Consider the following 15,000-nt stretch of genomic DNA (forward strand, 5'->3'; position numbering starts at 1 on the left):
GAGCGGGCCGAGACTAGTTGGCAGTCGTGTCTCTGTAAGTAGGCTTGCAGACAGACAGACAGACAGATCTAGTGTCTCGCTTTCTTGCACAGTGTCACCTATGCTTACTGTGTGTGTGTGTGTGTGTATGTGTGACGGAGTGATTGAGTTTGTGTTACTGTTTGTCGATTTCTTACGTGAGCCTTGAAGGCTTCGCCTCTTGTTTTTCTTTTCTTTAATTTTTTTCCTTATCCCATTTTCTTCATTTTTTGTGTCTCTAAGAGCTCATTCGTGAGTTAATCTTGTTGTGCTCCTTCATTTTATCATACATTATATGGGTTTTAAACTTGTTTCTGAATAAAATACTGTTAAAACCAAAACAACTGTTGAGTTTCCACCGTCTCATACAGACGCTGAGTTTTGACAACACCATTGGACAAAAAATGGAAAGTTTGATTTTCGTGGAGATCCGTAAATGCATGACAACGACGTTTTCTTACATGAACCAACAAGATTTGAATTTTCTTGCCTTCTGCACTTGCATAACGACCCATACATTTCTTGAGGTACAATGTCTCCCTTCTGTGTGTTCTGAGATCCAGAAAGTGGACTGGAACCTTATCTAATTTGTTATCATATAGGGTCATAGAAACGATCTCTTTTTTTCCCTCTCTGTACAACAAACTTAACAATGGAAATTAGTTGTCTTATATTACCTTCTCACATACCAACCTAGAGTTCTGACTAGCAATGATTGTTTTCGTCATGTCACAAAGAAATGTGATACTGACAACTTCACACGCACCAATGTACGCGCGCAGGAACACACACACAGACACAGACACAGACACAGACACACAGACACACACACACACACACACACACATAGACACACACACACAGACACACATGCACACACACATACCTACACACACACTCACACACTCAACACACACACACACACACACACACACACACACACACACACACACACACACACACACCTTTGATCCAAGATCCCACGTCAGATTTGAAGATAAAGTCGAAAGGGAGTGTGCTCCTCGGAAACTCCCTTCCACATCCTGGCACAACGCACTTCAGCACATTGGCCGTTTCTGAGAAACAAGGAGCATATTTATAGGGATATTATCCATATCAACTGATATCGGGGTGGTGACCCGAAGTAAAAAAGCAAAAGGTCATATCGAGTACTATTGTGACGGGCGAAGTGGCGCAATGGTAATACGTCGGCCTCCTAATCGGGAGGTCGTGAGTTCGAATCCCGGTCGCTGCCGCCTGGTGGGGAGATTTTTCCGATCTCCCAGGTCAACTTATGTGCAGACCTGCAAGTAACTTAACCCCCTTCGTGTGTACACGCAAGCACAAGACCAAGTGCGCACGGAAAAGATCCTGTAATCCATGTCAGAGTTCGGTGGGTTATGGAAACACGAAAATACCCAGCATGCCTCCCCAACGAAAGCGGAGTGAAGCTGACTGTATATGCTCTCAGAGTATAGTGTGGGGAACCCAAATGGGCAAACGAGCTCACACGTCACCAGAATTCCAGGAACGCTGAATAAGAAGAGTACTATCGTACGAAGTGTCCTGTCAGAGAAGCGTGAAGTGAAACATTCAAATGTTTGTAAATCTATGTAAAAAAAAATACACAAAGAGATAGGCAGCAATACACACAGACAGACAAAAAGGAAACATAACAACAACTTGTTCTTCGTCAGTTTCCTTTATGCTTATTTTTATATTTAGTCAAGTTTTGACTAAATATTTTAACATCGAGGGGGAATCGAAACGAGGGTATGGTGTATGTGTGTGCGTGTGTGTGTGTGTGTGTGTGTGTAGAGCGATTCAGACTAAACTACTGGACCGATCTTTATGAAATTTGACATGAGAGTTCCTGGGTATGAAATCCCCGAACGTTTTTTTTCATTTTTTTGATAAATGTCTTTCATGACGTCATATCCGGCTTTTCGTGAAAGTTGAGGCGGCACTGTCACGCCCTCATTTTTCAACCAAATTGGTTGAAATTTTGGTCAAGTAATCTGCGACGAAGCCCGGACTTCGGTATTGCATTTCAGCTTGGTGGCTTAAAAATTAATTAATGACTTTGGTCATTAAAAATCTGAAAATTGTAAAAAAAAAATAAAAATTTATAAAACGATCCAAATTTACGTTTATCTTATTCTCCATCATTTGCTGATTCCAAAAACATATAAATATGTTATATTCGGATTAAAAACAAGCTCTGAAAATTAAATATATAAAAATTATTATCAAAATTAAATTGTCCAAATCAATTTAAAAACACTTTCATCTTATTCCTTGTCGGTTCCTGATTCCAAAAACATATAGATATGATATGTTTGGATTAAAAACACGCTCAGAAAGTTAAAACAAAGAGAGGTACAGAAAAGCGTGCTATCCTTCTTAGCGCAACTACTACCCCGCTCTTCTTGTCAATTTCACTGCCTTTGCCATGAGCGGTGGACTGACGATGCTACGAGTATACGGTCTTGCTGAAAAATGGCATTGCGTTCAGTTTCATTCTGTGAGTTCGACAGCTACTTGACTAAATATTGTATTTTCGCCTTACGCGACTTGTTAGTTCTCTCGTCGTCCCCCCCCCCCCCCACCTTTTTTTTTATCCCCTCCTGTATTACCACCCCCACCCCTTTTTATATTTAGTCAAGTTTTGACTAAATATTTTAACATCGAGGGGGAATCGAAACGAGGGTCGTAGTGTATGTGCGTGTGTGCGTGTGTGTGTCTGTGTGTGTGTCTGTGTGTGTGTGTGTGTAGAGCGATTCAGACTAAACTACTGGACCGATCTTTATGAAATTTGACATGAGAGTTCCTGGGTATGAAATCCCCGAACGTTTTTTTCATTTTTTTGATAAATGTCTTTGATGACGTCATATCCGGCTTTTCGTGAAAGTTGAGGCGGCACTGTCACGCCCTCATTTTTCAACCAAATTGGTTGAAATTTTGGTCAAGTACTCTTCGACGAAGCCCGGGGTTCGGTATTGCATTTCAGCTTGGTGGCTTAAAAATTAATTAATGACTTTGGTCATTAAAAATCTGAAAATTGTAAAAAAAATTAAAAATTTATAAAACGATCCAAATTTACGTTTATCTTATTCTCCATCATTTGCTGATTCCAAAAACATATAAATATATTATATTTGGATTAACAACAAGCTCTGAAAATTAAATATATAAAAATTATTATCCAATTTTTTTTCTCGAAATAATAATAATAATAATAATAAATAACTTTTCTATAGCGCGAGTCCCATCAATTGGCTCCAGGCGCTTTACAAATTCATTATAGAATAAACTAGCACAAATCAACAAGCATCTCCACCGCCCGTGGCAAAGGCAGTGCACGTGGAATTGACAAGAAGAGCGGGGTATTCGTTGCGCTGAGAAGGATAGCACGCTTTTCTGTACCTCTCTTCGTTTTAACTTTCTGAGCGTGTTTTTAATCCAAACATATCATATCTATATATTTTTGGAATCAGGAACCGACAAGGAATAAGATGAAAGTGTTTTTAAATTGATTTCGAAAAAAAAATTTTGATAATAATTTTTATATATTTTATTTTCAGAGCTTGTTTTTAATCCGAATATAACATATTTATATGTTTTTGGAATCAGCAAATGATGGAGAATAAGATAAACGTAAATTTGGATCGTTTTATAAATTTGTATTTTTTTTTACAATTTTCAGATTTTTAATGACCAAAGTCATTAATTAATTTTTAAGCCACCAAGCTGAAATGCAATACCGAACCCCGGGCTTCGTCGAAGAGTACTTGACCAAAATTTCAACCAATTTGGTTGAAAAATGAGGGCGTGACAGTGCCGCCTCAACTTTCACGAAAAGCCGGATATGACGTCATCAAAGACATTTATCAAAAAAATGAAAAAAACGTTCGGGGATTTCATACCCAGGAACTCTCATGTCAAATTTCATAAAGATCGGTCCAGTAGTTTAGTCTGAATCGCTCTACACACACACACACACACACACGCACGCACACACATACACCACGACCCTCGTTTCGGTTCCACCTCGATGTTAAAATATTTAGTCAAAACTTGACTAAATATAAAAAGAATAGAGGTACAGAAAAGCGTTCTATCCCGCTCAGCGTAACCACTACCGCGCTATACAGGCTTGTCGATTTCACTGCCTTTTCCACGAGCGGGTATACGGTCTTGGTGAAAAAATGCAATGCGTTCTGTTTCATTCTGTGAGTTCAACAGCTGGACTAAATGTATTTTCGCCTTACGCGACTTGTTTAGTTTGTTTTTGTATCTTGCTTTTTTGTTTGTTATAGTATTCTCAAATGAGTATTTTTATTTAGTCCGCCATCGTGTTTACCACTGTTATGTTTTCACCAGGATTGCTTTAATTGAGCACCATGCTTGAGTGAGAAATTCCAAATGCCATAATTATATTGCTTATGCCACGAAATGTTTTGATAAAGTCGTGTTTAAACAACCAACAACAACAACCACATACAGAAACAACAACAACCAGAAACAAGAAGAAGAAGAAGAAGAAGAAGAAGAAGAAGAAGAAGAAGAAGAAGAAGAAGAAGAAGAAGAAGAAGAAGAAGAAGAAGAAGAAGAAGAAGAAGAAGAAGAAGAAGAAGAAGAAGAAGAAGAAGAAGAAGAAGAAGAAGAAGAAGAAGAAGAAGAAGAACAACAACAACAACAACAACAACATACAATACAACATCAATTCCGGTTTTTACCCACCTTGTTGTTGCAAGAATCTTTCGCCAGTATGAGAACCCCGTTGATCTTGCTGTTGTCCTGGTAGAAGATTACCACTGCAGGGGCTGAGATTATCTTCTTCTCGAAGGCTTTGTCGAGGGCTGTTGTCGCACGGAAGGACCGGCACAGGGGCTCCGCGTACCTGAGGTCTTATCCCTCCAAATTGGGATGTTGCTATTTCGTGCTGGGTACCGGTAACTGTTTCCCTGGCATGGGAACGTATTCCTTCTGGTTGGGAACCAGAGTTGGAATCCCTTCCTCCATACGCGTGAGAAGTCTGGACACCTCTTCCTCTGACATTGAAACCTACTCCTCCACGCTCGGTACCTCTTGCTCCAGCCTGGGAACTTGTTCCCCCGTGTTGGGAATCAAACGGGGAACGTCGTGCCCCAGCCTCGGAGCTCATTCCTTCGTTCTGGGAATCAGACTGGGAGCGTCTGGCTCCAACCTGGGATCGTGTTGCTCCGTGTTGGGAATAAGACGGGAAACCTCTTCCTTCAGCCTGGGAACTTCTTCCCCCATGCTGATAGGGGTATGCTGTGCTTGGTAGAGAATAAGGCTGACGATAAGCTTGGTTTGGAGGAGGTTGATGGCGCGGAAAGTTTGCAGTGTGGTGCGGATACCCTTCCCCATAATGTCCATGCTGGTCAGAGAAGCGCATTGAAGAGTCTTGACAGCGATCAGTCCCTCGCCGAATTTTACGGTACGACTTTCTTTTGGAAGTCGACATGACCGCGCTATATACACTGCTGTCTTAGTTACTTGCTACAACAAGAAAAGCTAAATCCAGCCTGGTCTGTTTTGGAGCGAGAAACAAGGCTCGTAATCCAACCTTTATGTCACAGCCCGAGGACTTTAAAGCAACGCTCTTACTGTTCCTTTTTCGTTTCTTTAATCATACACTCTCGCGGCTTCAATGAGTACATCCGAATAGACAACTACACTCTTTTTCAGCAGGAAGAAAATTAAAGCACTCCGTGCGATTGCGAAAGTCTGTGTACCTATCGTCAGGTAGGGTGGAATACGTGTACTCAAGCTATGACCTGTTCTGCATGCTATGCATATTACTACGTAGGCTATTTTTAATGCTGTCTTCACTTGTGAGATCAGATTGATTGATATGCTGGTACACAGCTGTTTGGAATTTGGCAGTTTGTTTGGCGGTAGTTTGTTTTACCAATTGAACAAAACATGTTCTGCTTTCTTAGTTATGTAAATCTTTGCTTCGTACAATCAAAACGTGATTCGAGAGTCCAAATTTGAAGAAAACGGGGAAAATGTGTAAATCCAGTTGGAAACTCGCTTGCATTTTCTTATTAAATTCGGAAATTCCCGCAGCATTCTTAGAGTAAAAATAGAGGAACGTATAGAACTACGGTAGTATCCAATCGGAAACAGGCAATTGCTTCTGCTTGCCAAACGGTCCGTCGTGAAAAACAAACGACGTAAAGTAGCATTTGTTAGGGCGAATTTGCAAATGAGAGTCTTGCAAATATTTAAACGCACAATCGTTACGCGGCAATAATCCGAACACCGAGGTGGCTGTAGGCTATTTGTATTCTCCTTGCTTTGGAGCTCGAATTGATGAATGGTTCATTTTATATTTCTAATTCAAGTTCATCAGTTGCCTTGAGAAGATGCAAATTTAATTAGTGCGATGAACTGTGCAATCATGTTTACTGAGTCACCTTAACAGACGCACATGAGCATGTAAAAGTGTCTGACTCCATATCATATTACACTTTGAGGTCACATGAGAATCCTGACGTCTCTCCTCAAACGGGAAAACCCTTCTCATATCATTTTGGCCCCCTGCCATTGCTTTTGAAAGATCTCACGTATTGAGGTCAGCCGGTAGGTAGGATTGTGATATCAAATGTCTTTGTGTGACTTTGCTGGAGCGGTCTATGTTTATTCTTGCGTGTGTTTTGAATAGAAGGGAGAAGCGACCGAGGCACACACACACACACACACGCACAGACACAGACACACAGACACAAACACACACACACATACACACACACACACACGCACAGACACAGACACACAGACACAAACACACACACACATACACACATGCACGCACGAACACACACACACACACACACACACACACACACACACACATACACACACACACACACACACACACACACACACACACACACACACACACACACCGTCTCTTTCACTCTTTTGAGTGTGTGTGTTTGGCGTCGAGTGCGCACCTATCAACAGTTGTGAGAACATGACAGAATACATTTTCTTCGACATTTTTTATTTATTATTATTCGTGCTGCCTTTTTGTCACAAAAAAAGTAATGCATGTGATGGATTTTTCACTGGAGAGAGGAAAGAGCAAGGTGATAACGGTAGATTGCCGAAATGGGGCGGGGTTAGGGGGGGGGGGGGGCGGGGGGTAGGTAGTGTGGGATGGTTTACGTACGATATCTTGGTAATCGTTGAGATTCTTTTTGATGCCACCTTCTGCAATACATTACCTAACAATTTAGATTTTCTGTTGAATATTTTTTTGGTTTAGTTTTTAGTTTTAGACATAGGAGAGGGAGGGGGGGGGGGGGCGGTGAAGGGCGTCAATCTTGACAAGGTAAGAATGACCGACGCCCCCTGCCCACTCTGTCCTAGTTGACAAACGGACCTTAAGGCTTACTACACCGGTGCTAGTAAAAAAAAAAGAACGCACATTTGGCTTTAATTTGAATTTTTAGTTTAATGTTTTCTCGTTTTTGTTTCTATTTTACTTTTCTCTATTGAACCCAGCATGCAAAACAAAACATGTCATGACAGCAAAAAGAGAAGTGAATAAACGGAACGAAGTGGATGGGGAGAGGGGAGCTCAGTAAAACAAATGTATTCGCGTTAGCTGCATTGACATCTTCTGATGTCCAACCAGGAACGTCTTTGCACGATATGAGACAGTCTCAGAAACAGTATCATAGCCCTTTGTGTTCTTTTTTCCCAGAAGTTTGGAATTTTTTTCTTAAAGATACTTCACTTCATGCGCGAACAATCACGTAGGAGAGTTAACATGCGATGAAAGCCTCCAATCACTTGAACACACACTGAAATCAAAACCAGGGTTAGTATACCTATTCATAATAGATTTGTTTCCATACATAATTCTTGTATTAATGTTGCTGATCTACATGTGTACGTGCCGAAATCATGCAGTAACAAATTTCTAATCTGCACAGAAAGCAGATTCGACTTCTGTCTTGTGTGTGGCGCACGTTATATGTCAAAGCAGCACCGCCCTTGGCCCTTCGTGGTCGGCTGGGCGTTAAGCAAACAAACAAACAAACAAACAAACAAACAAACAAACAGAAAGCAGATAGTCTGTATATTTGTGTTCTGTGTACAAGCGAGAAGATGCTCTTTGTCCATGTTAAAGCCAGGACGTATCTATGGTGACCAACAAGATGATGCACAAGAGGGAGGGAGGGAGGGGGGGGGAGGGGGTGCAAGGTACCAGTCCTTCAACGTTTCTGCCTTCTTGCTCTACTTTTGGGGCGCAAGGGTTCCAGTTCCTGTTTTCTCTCTTTTTCACACACTGACATGGCCCCGATGCTGGTAATCAGATCTTCAAGGGGTTCTTCGGCGGCTCTCTTGCTTCCGGGTTTTTGCACTGTGGCTCCGTCTGAAATAAAAACTAAGACTTAAGATGCAGAGGGTCTGACCCATTATGTGGACAGAATAAGACACGAATACAACAGTGATGTCCTCAAATTTTAATATTCTGCATGACAAAGTATTCACCTTTTGAACACAAAAACACACACATCCATACCTGTTATGCGTATTTAGTCGCAATCAAAAAAGACTATATGTACCAAATGCAATTGTTCTTGAGTTTTGTTGTTGTTGCAAAAGTTGGTACTGTATTTTCAACAAAATCAACGGATATACAAATAACGCTGAAGGTGAGGGCAATATATCATTTTGGCAACAGCCCCAATTAACAGACAAATATATCATATATATCAAAGCTTCACGTTATATATAGCAGACATATCTCATTTTGACGTGTTCGTTTCTAATCGTTTTCGATCACAGACACTGCTAACCGTTGATTATGATCATTATTCCAGATTATCACAGATATGCTGAGAATCAACAATTGCCAATTTCGCCTGATTCTTGTATAAAGGACTCTGTGTTGTTGTCATTTAATCTGTCGTACGATTTTCATCCTGTGCTCATCCACTTTTGCATGTTACAGAAACACAGTTAAAACTGCAAATAGAAACACATAAAAAGGACATCTGTTGGGATCTCTTTTGCATTAAAAACAACAAAACAAAAACAAATGACTAAGGACCCCTCTTGTTCCTTTCTATCAAGCAAATAAGTTAAATTGATACATTTCCAAGTCACTGAAGGGGTTAAACAGACAGACGGACAGACATACATACAGACAGACAGACACACACATGCACGCACGCACACACACACACACACACACACACACACACCACGCAATCCAGCACGCACACACACATACACCCATACTCACACACACACACACTCACACACACCCACACACATACACACAAACAAACACACACACACACACACACACACAAACACTCACACACACACACACACACACACACACACAAACACACACACACACACACACACACACACACACACACACACGTATACGTATGTACGCAAGGAAATGAAGAAAAAATACCACAAGAGTGGGTAAGATTTGTGGTTACATAAAAAAAATTGCCATAGGTTGGATTTCAGAAAGGGACAAAGCTATTTAGTTGCCCTTTTCTTTTGGTATTAATTAGTTGCTCAAATGTTTTACTCAATTTCTATTTAGGAACAGAAAACTACAATGGCAGCAGATGTCTCATGTTGACTGGTTACAAGGCATTCTGACTGGAATTAATTCAAAGGCGTGGGCGACAAAGGCAGAACTGTATATACTATATTGTTGTGTTGGTGAGTACATGTACATTGTGAGTGACTTTATCTAAGCGTTAGCTGCAGAAAGACATTTGCTCGGCTTGTGAAAACTAATTTTGGAATTAACAGACCGAAGAAATAAATGGACGTAAGCGCTTTAGTTATATATATTAACTAGAGTAAATGAGAGTAATGCGTAACCAATATCATGGCACATGAGAGAAGGACAAGCATTGAAATGAAGAATGGGCTTACATCCGCAATGTGTCAATCAATGTCGCTTGTTCATTCGAATACGTGTTATTCTCTCTGGTGACAGGTTATTGGTTATCCCTTAATCTTGTTATTGTCTGTATTTAGAAAGCACGAACGTCCCCTTGTTTCTTAGATATCAGCATTAGCAGTCTGCTTCATTTAGTTTAAATCATCAGACTGTGCTAAAGTCCCCTTGTTTCTTAGATCTTAGTATAATCAGCGGTCTGCCTCATTGTGTTTAAATCGTCAGGCTGGCACCTCATACTTCCAGGTTTGATCCCTACCTCCTTCAGGAAGGATGGTATCCCTCGGCTTCCTCTGTCGCCGTCTCTGGCTTTGAGGTTTGTGTGGGTTTCCCTCAGAGTAGGCGTCAGAAACAGAGCATCCTGTGGCTTGTGTAACCTGACTGTAAGAACTGTGTGCGTCGGGGACATAACCTGTGTGTTTGCTATCGTATCTTTTGGCATTGAAGCTACCACCTTCCGTGTGAGTTTCTTGAAGACTTGTTGGTGTTTCGCCCCGCCGTTGATTAGTTCTGGTAGGGTTTCGATGTGTTTTGTGCTCAAACTGCTCACTAAGGGTGTCTCTGTGGTAAGCCCCTATACCTAGTGTTTTTTGCTCGCTCTTTGGAGCACTGTCTGTGTTAAAATCCTCAGCCTCCATAACAGTTTCTTGGCGTACGCCAATTCTGCTGAAATATTCGTGACTGGGATCCAACTGTCCTGTGTGGTCATGAGCTAGATACCGAGAGTCTTGACTTTCGTAGCCGTGTAACTTGGCGTCCGTGGCGTACCCCTCGGAAGTTTGATGAGGATAAGTATGTCCACGTCCATTTCTGTCAAACCTATCACTCAAATCGATGTCCTGCATAGGAGACGAAGGACACGTTTGTCGTGATGTCACCTGGACACCGTATGGAGACGTTGCGCTATCACGACTTCCTGCGCTACTTGCTGAAAGAGTGTCTTCAAAACCCCGTGCTGGCTGGTCATTCACAGACATTTCTTGATTCCCCTCCTTGGGACCGGATTCACTTTTGCTGTGCTCATTAAGAAATCGTTTCAATCTATTCACAGCCATTTTGTTTTCATTGCGGTCTTCTACATCAGTGTCGAGTTCCTTGATAAACAGCAGAGAAATTTCCCGGCCTTCTATTCTGACAACGCTAGGTTTGTACTTTCGACATAAAGCGACAACGATGATCTCAGCATCTCCTGAAATAAAGCAATTGCGGAACATTTACATCCATGAAAAAGGCTAGTATTCTCTAACTCCACACTCCCTCCCAAACGAAAAAAGACTAACTGCAGATAACACAAATGTCAAATGAACATTATAGTGAAGAAGGAGGAAATGCTATGAACTAATGTTTTTAAATAATGTTGACCAAAGGTTCCAGAACACCTATCCACAAATAAAACAGATTATACAAAATGTGTGTACTTGCAATGTAACCATGACAATTACCATATACTGAAACGTTTGACTCTTGAATAGAGCTGCAACAAAATCAGTCGAGAAGGAGGTTAGCAAAATAATGTTCCCAGAAAGAAAAAAAACATTGAATTTCTCACCTTGTGGCCTAATGAAAGCAGAAACATCTCTCTCAAAGCCTTCAGCTGCGAAGCAGAAAAGAACAAAGGCTCCAGACCCTTGCCTGTCTTCATTTAATTCCACGAACTTCTTGTTGAAGAAGTATACAACGTTCTGCAGCAACGACTCCGAAACTGGCACCCTTGAAGGGAGGACTCGATACACTCCTAGAACATACACAATTAAAACAGATAACACGACAGTTTCATATTTGGTGGAGAAATACTTGACACAAAGTCTTTCTCTCATCTGGGCTTTTTTGGTGGCAACATTCATACAAGATTGTGTACCAGACAATAGCTAAGTAAAGGTTTTATTCGAGGAGAGAGAGTATGCATTTTATACATACAATTTGACTTAATTTTCTGTTGTATTATCGACGTCATTTTGTTGCAAACCAAACAATGTCAATGCGCCAGTCAATTACACGCCTAAAAGGAAGGAATTTGGGATAAAGAGCATCCTTGTTGTCTTTCTCCCATTATTGGCTGTACTATAAATATAATTTTAATCTTTGATTAAATATACCCTCATTTAAAACGTTTTCTGTCTGGCCCTCTAGCAGTTTTCTCCGATGCCTTGAGCATTTACGAATGTGCACTTTCTTTACAAATAAATCTTGATCTAGCTCAGTTGTACAGTTGACAAAGGGTGTCCTGGTCATCGCTTTGAAGTTTAGGTCAATTTATTACCTGAAGCTTTTCCCTGAAGTCGTTGTGACGCAGTTCTCTTAAGAGAGCCAAATCTGCTGAACTGGATGGTGAACTCTTTGCCATATTTATCCAAGAATTTTTGGATCCAGACCAGGTCTTGTTTGTTGTCCGATTCGCGAAACTTCTTCTTCTCGTGGTCCCAACACAAGCGGGCTTTGTTACCGAATACTTTGGTAGCTTTTGTGTCAATCAGACGAAGATCTTTTCTGTCTGTGACAACAAGCAGCATGACATCTTTTCCACCTGAAAATCAGCAAGAAATTCAGGAAACAAGCAGACACGCAAAACAATAACAGCAACAACTGAAGTAGTAGGCACAACATTAAAGAACACCGAAGCAAAAGAAAAAGATTAAAACACATTACAAGAAAAGACATAAAAAGAAAAGAGATTAGCAGAAAACCAAAGAAAGGAAACAAACAAGGCCATACACCAGACAACGTTTGCAGATGCACATCAAATGAATAGAGAAACAAATTAAAGCTAAGAATTTCAGACAGGGTATATATAGTCACATCCATCATCTCAGGATGTAAAGAACTATTACGAACGCAAAACTCGAACGAGCAGACAAAATGCGCGCACAAACACAGACAGTCAGGCAGACAAACAGGCCCATATTCAGACAGACAAGGAAAAAATCGTTACAGTAAACAATTGCTTCTTTATCGTCAGTAACACCTACTTCTTGTCTTTCGCTCGGCGTTTTCTATGTCTTCCTGAAGCCGTGTGTCGTTCAAACAGAAGACGAGCAGAGGCAAAGACTTTGTGACATCTTTGCTTTTGACCAGCTCGATGCCACCAGAGGTCTGCACAAATTGCAAGGCTTTCATCAAAAGCGAATCCTTGTTATCCCGGTCGAAGGCATAATCGACCCTGTCAGGTTGAATAAAGGGTGTACTCGACGTTTGTTGTGTCTCGAGCTGCTGATTTGTCGCGCCTGAACTTGCTCCTTGGGCTGAACGCTGAATGTTTGTTCTGTGTGGCGGCAATGCATCTGGACGTACGAAGACACCCTCATCACGTTGTGGCAAGGTCCCATGGCTTAGCTGTTGGAACTGAGCAGCGTCGGATACAGCAGCGTCTCTGGAGGTTGATGGAACGTCTGAAGCGTTGAAGCTGTCGTACTGGATTCCTTGTCGTTGTTCTTCGACTCTTTGGTAAGCTTTGGGCGCTGGTAGTAACACAGAAACAAAATCGTATTAGGGGTACCGTGGTCTAATACACGATTCTCGGAAATAACTCCGTCGGGTTTGTATGGGTTGTGAAAGAGTGAATACCCTTGCTTTTCCTCTGACAAGTAATTCCACACGTGCTCCTGTATACGTGTTTCCGACACACCCCTCGCTAGTGATTGGCCCCTCCAATGTTTGTCCTAGTAAACGCAAGGGCAGACACTCTTTCAAAACCCATACAAACCCGACGCCAAAATCCGGCCGTCTCCTCATTTGTATGCATCAGATGACCCCCCCCCCCCCCAAATATAACAAACTAAAAAAAAAAAACCACGTGTGCATCAGATAAAAAACAAAACTTTTTTTATTAGAGAAAAAACCCAAAACATAAACAACACCTTTGTGTGCATCAGAGGAAAAGAAACAGCTTTATGTGTTTCAGAAAAATAACAAACATGTTTGTGGGCATTATAGAGAAAAAAACAACAACACTTCTTTGCCTGCATCAGATAATGTTTGCTAATGTATGAAACGACATGGTTTGTCTGACTCATTTCCTTTGTAGCTTAAAAATCGTAGTCGTGATTACCTTGGCAAATTCTAAAAAAGACTTACGACATTTTCTGATGAACTCCTGAACTTTCGACAAATTTTGGTTTTTGAGGAAGTTTTTGCCATCCTTCTCCCATTTCAGTTGTACAAGCCTTGGGTGACCATCACAGTTCTTGTATAGTTTGGTTGTCAACACCACCATCAGCTGATTCTGTGCTGAAATGTTAACATCCACATAAACAAACAATTAAATAAACAAACGAACGAACGTAAGAACAACTCAAGAATCAAACAATCAAACATTCAAACATCCAAACAAACAAACAAACAAACAAACAAAACAACGAATTACCATGAATTTCTGACCAAACAACAACAATTTGTCATACAGTGTACCTTTCATACTTTCGTAAAAGTGTTCAGTCTTCATCATTGTAAATAAGAACATGCCTTTCATAATGATTTTAGAATTTTCTCAGAATGTGTGAATTTTAACAACAAGTCTTCTGTTAATGAAAATTACGTTTTTCGCAGACAACTGAAGCGATGAAATGTTTGCATCATCTGCAAGTTCCCTGGGCCCGAGGTGCACGAAACGAAACTGGGTGCCAACCATTTGTGACCCTCCACCACGGAATGAGTCACATGTCACCTTTGCATGATTTTCATATTTTTACATTTTCCTAAAGAGTCTTTTTATGCTCTATCCAGTGGTGAAAACCGTTTTAGAAAAGAGCGAAAACTGTTTGAGTTATAAGCCTGTGACTAAGGTGACCCTCACACTGTTACCAGACACTACCCGGACTAATATTAAACCTAGCGCAGAACCGCGCGAGGTGACACGCGACTCATTTCGTGGTGGAGGGTCACATTTGGGTATATACTTCAGTCGCGCGATCTAATTGGTTGAAATTGATATTGGTTGTGATTTAAACAAATCAGACCCCTTGGTTAATTCGCAATCTGTTGGGTGGCACCCACCTTCGCTTCGT

At 41.0% G+C, this 15,000-nt stretch overlaps 2 protein-coding genes across 3 annotated transcripts in view; both read right to left on the minus strand.

Annotated features, from left to right (window-relative positions):
* LOC138971495 (uncharacterized) overlaps window positions 1-5,797 on the minus strand; it is a 10,717-nt gene extending 4,920 nt beyond the window's left edge. Inside the window, exons 1-2 of the mRNA XM_070344239.1 lie at window positions 4,762-5,797; window positions 984-1,094 (exon numbers count right to left, since the gene is read on the minus strand). Of these exons, the coding sequence (XP_070200340.1) occupies window positions 984-1,094; window positions 4,762-5,509 (859 nt within the window). The 5' untranslated portion in view covers window positions 5,510-5,797. The remainder of the gene's footprint in view (window positions 1-983; window positions 1,095-4,761) is intronic.
* The window catches only part of LOC138971494 (uncharacterized), a 19,721-nt gene that overhangs the window by 1,772 nt on the left and 2,949 nt on the right, over window positions 1-15,000 (minus strand). Inside the window, exons 4-9 of one of the 2 annotated variants that reach the window (XR_011457269.1) lie at window positions 14,072-14,224; window positions 12,967-13,455; window positions 12,261-12,524; window positions 11,550-11,735; window positions 10,260-11,189; window positions 8,107-8,437 (exon numbers count right to left, since the gene is read on the minus strand). Coding sequence is in view for 1 of the 2 variants with exons in the window: in XM_070344238.1 (XP_070200339.1) it covers window positions 8,277-8,437; window positions 10,260-11,189; window positions 11,550-11,735; window positions 12,261-12,524; window positions 12,967-13,455; window positions 14,072-14,224 (2,183 nt within the window). In the remaining variant the exon portion in view is untranslated. Of the gene's footprint in view, window positions 1-7,040; window positions 8,438-10,259; window positions 11,190-11,549; window positions 11,736-12,260; window positions 12,525-12,966; window positions 13,456-14,071; window positions 14,225-15,000 lie in introns of those variants that run through there. The other variant, XM_070344238.1, reaches the window with a different exon arrangement.

The sequence above is a fragment of the Littorina saxatilis genome, linkage group LG7, assembly GCF_037325665.1.
Source record: "Littorina saxatilis isolate snail1 linkage group LG7, US_GU_Lsax_2.0, whole genome shotgun sequence".
In the NCBI taxonomy this organism is placed as follows: Eukaryota; Metazoa; Mollusca; class Gastropoda; order Littorinimorpha; family Littorinidae; genus Littorina; species Littorina saxatilis.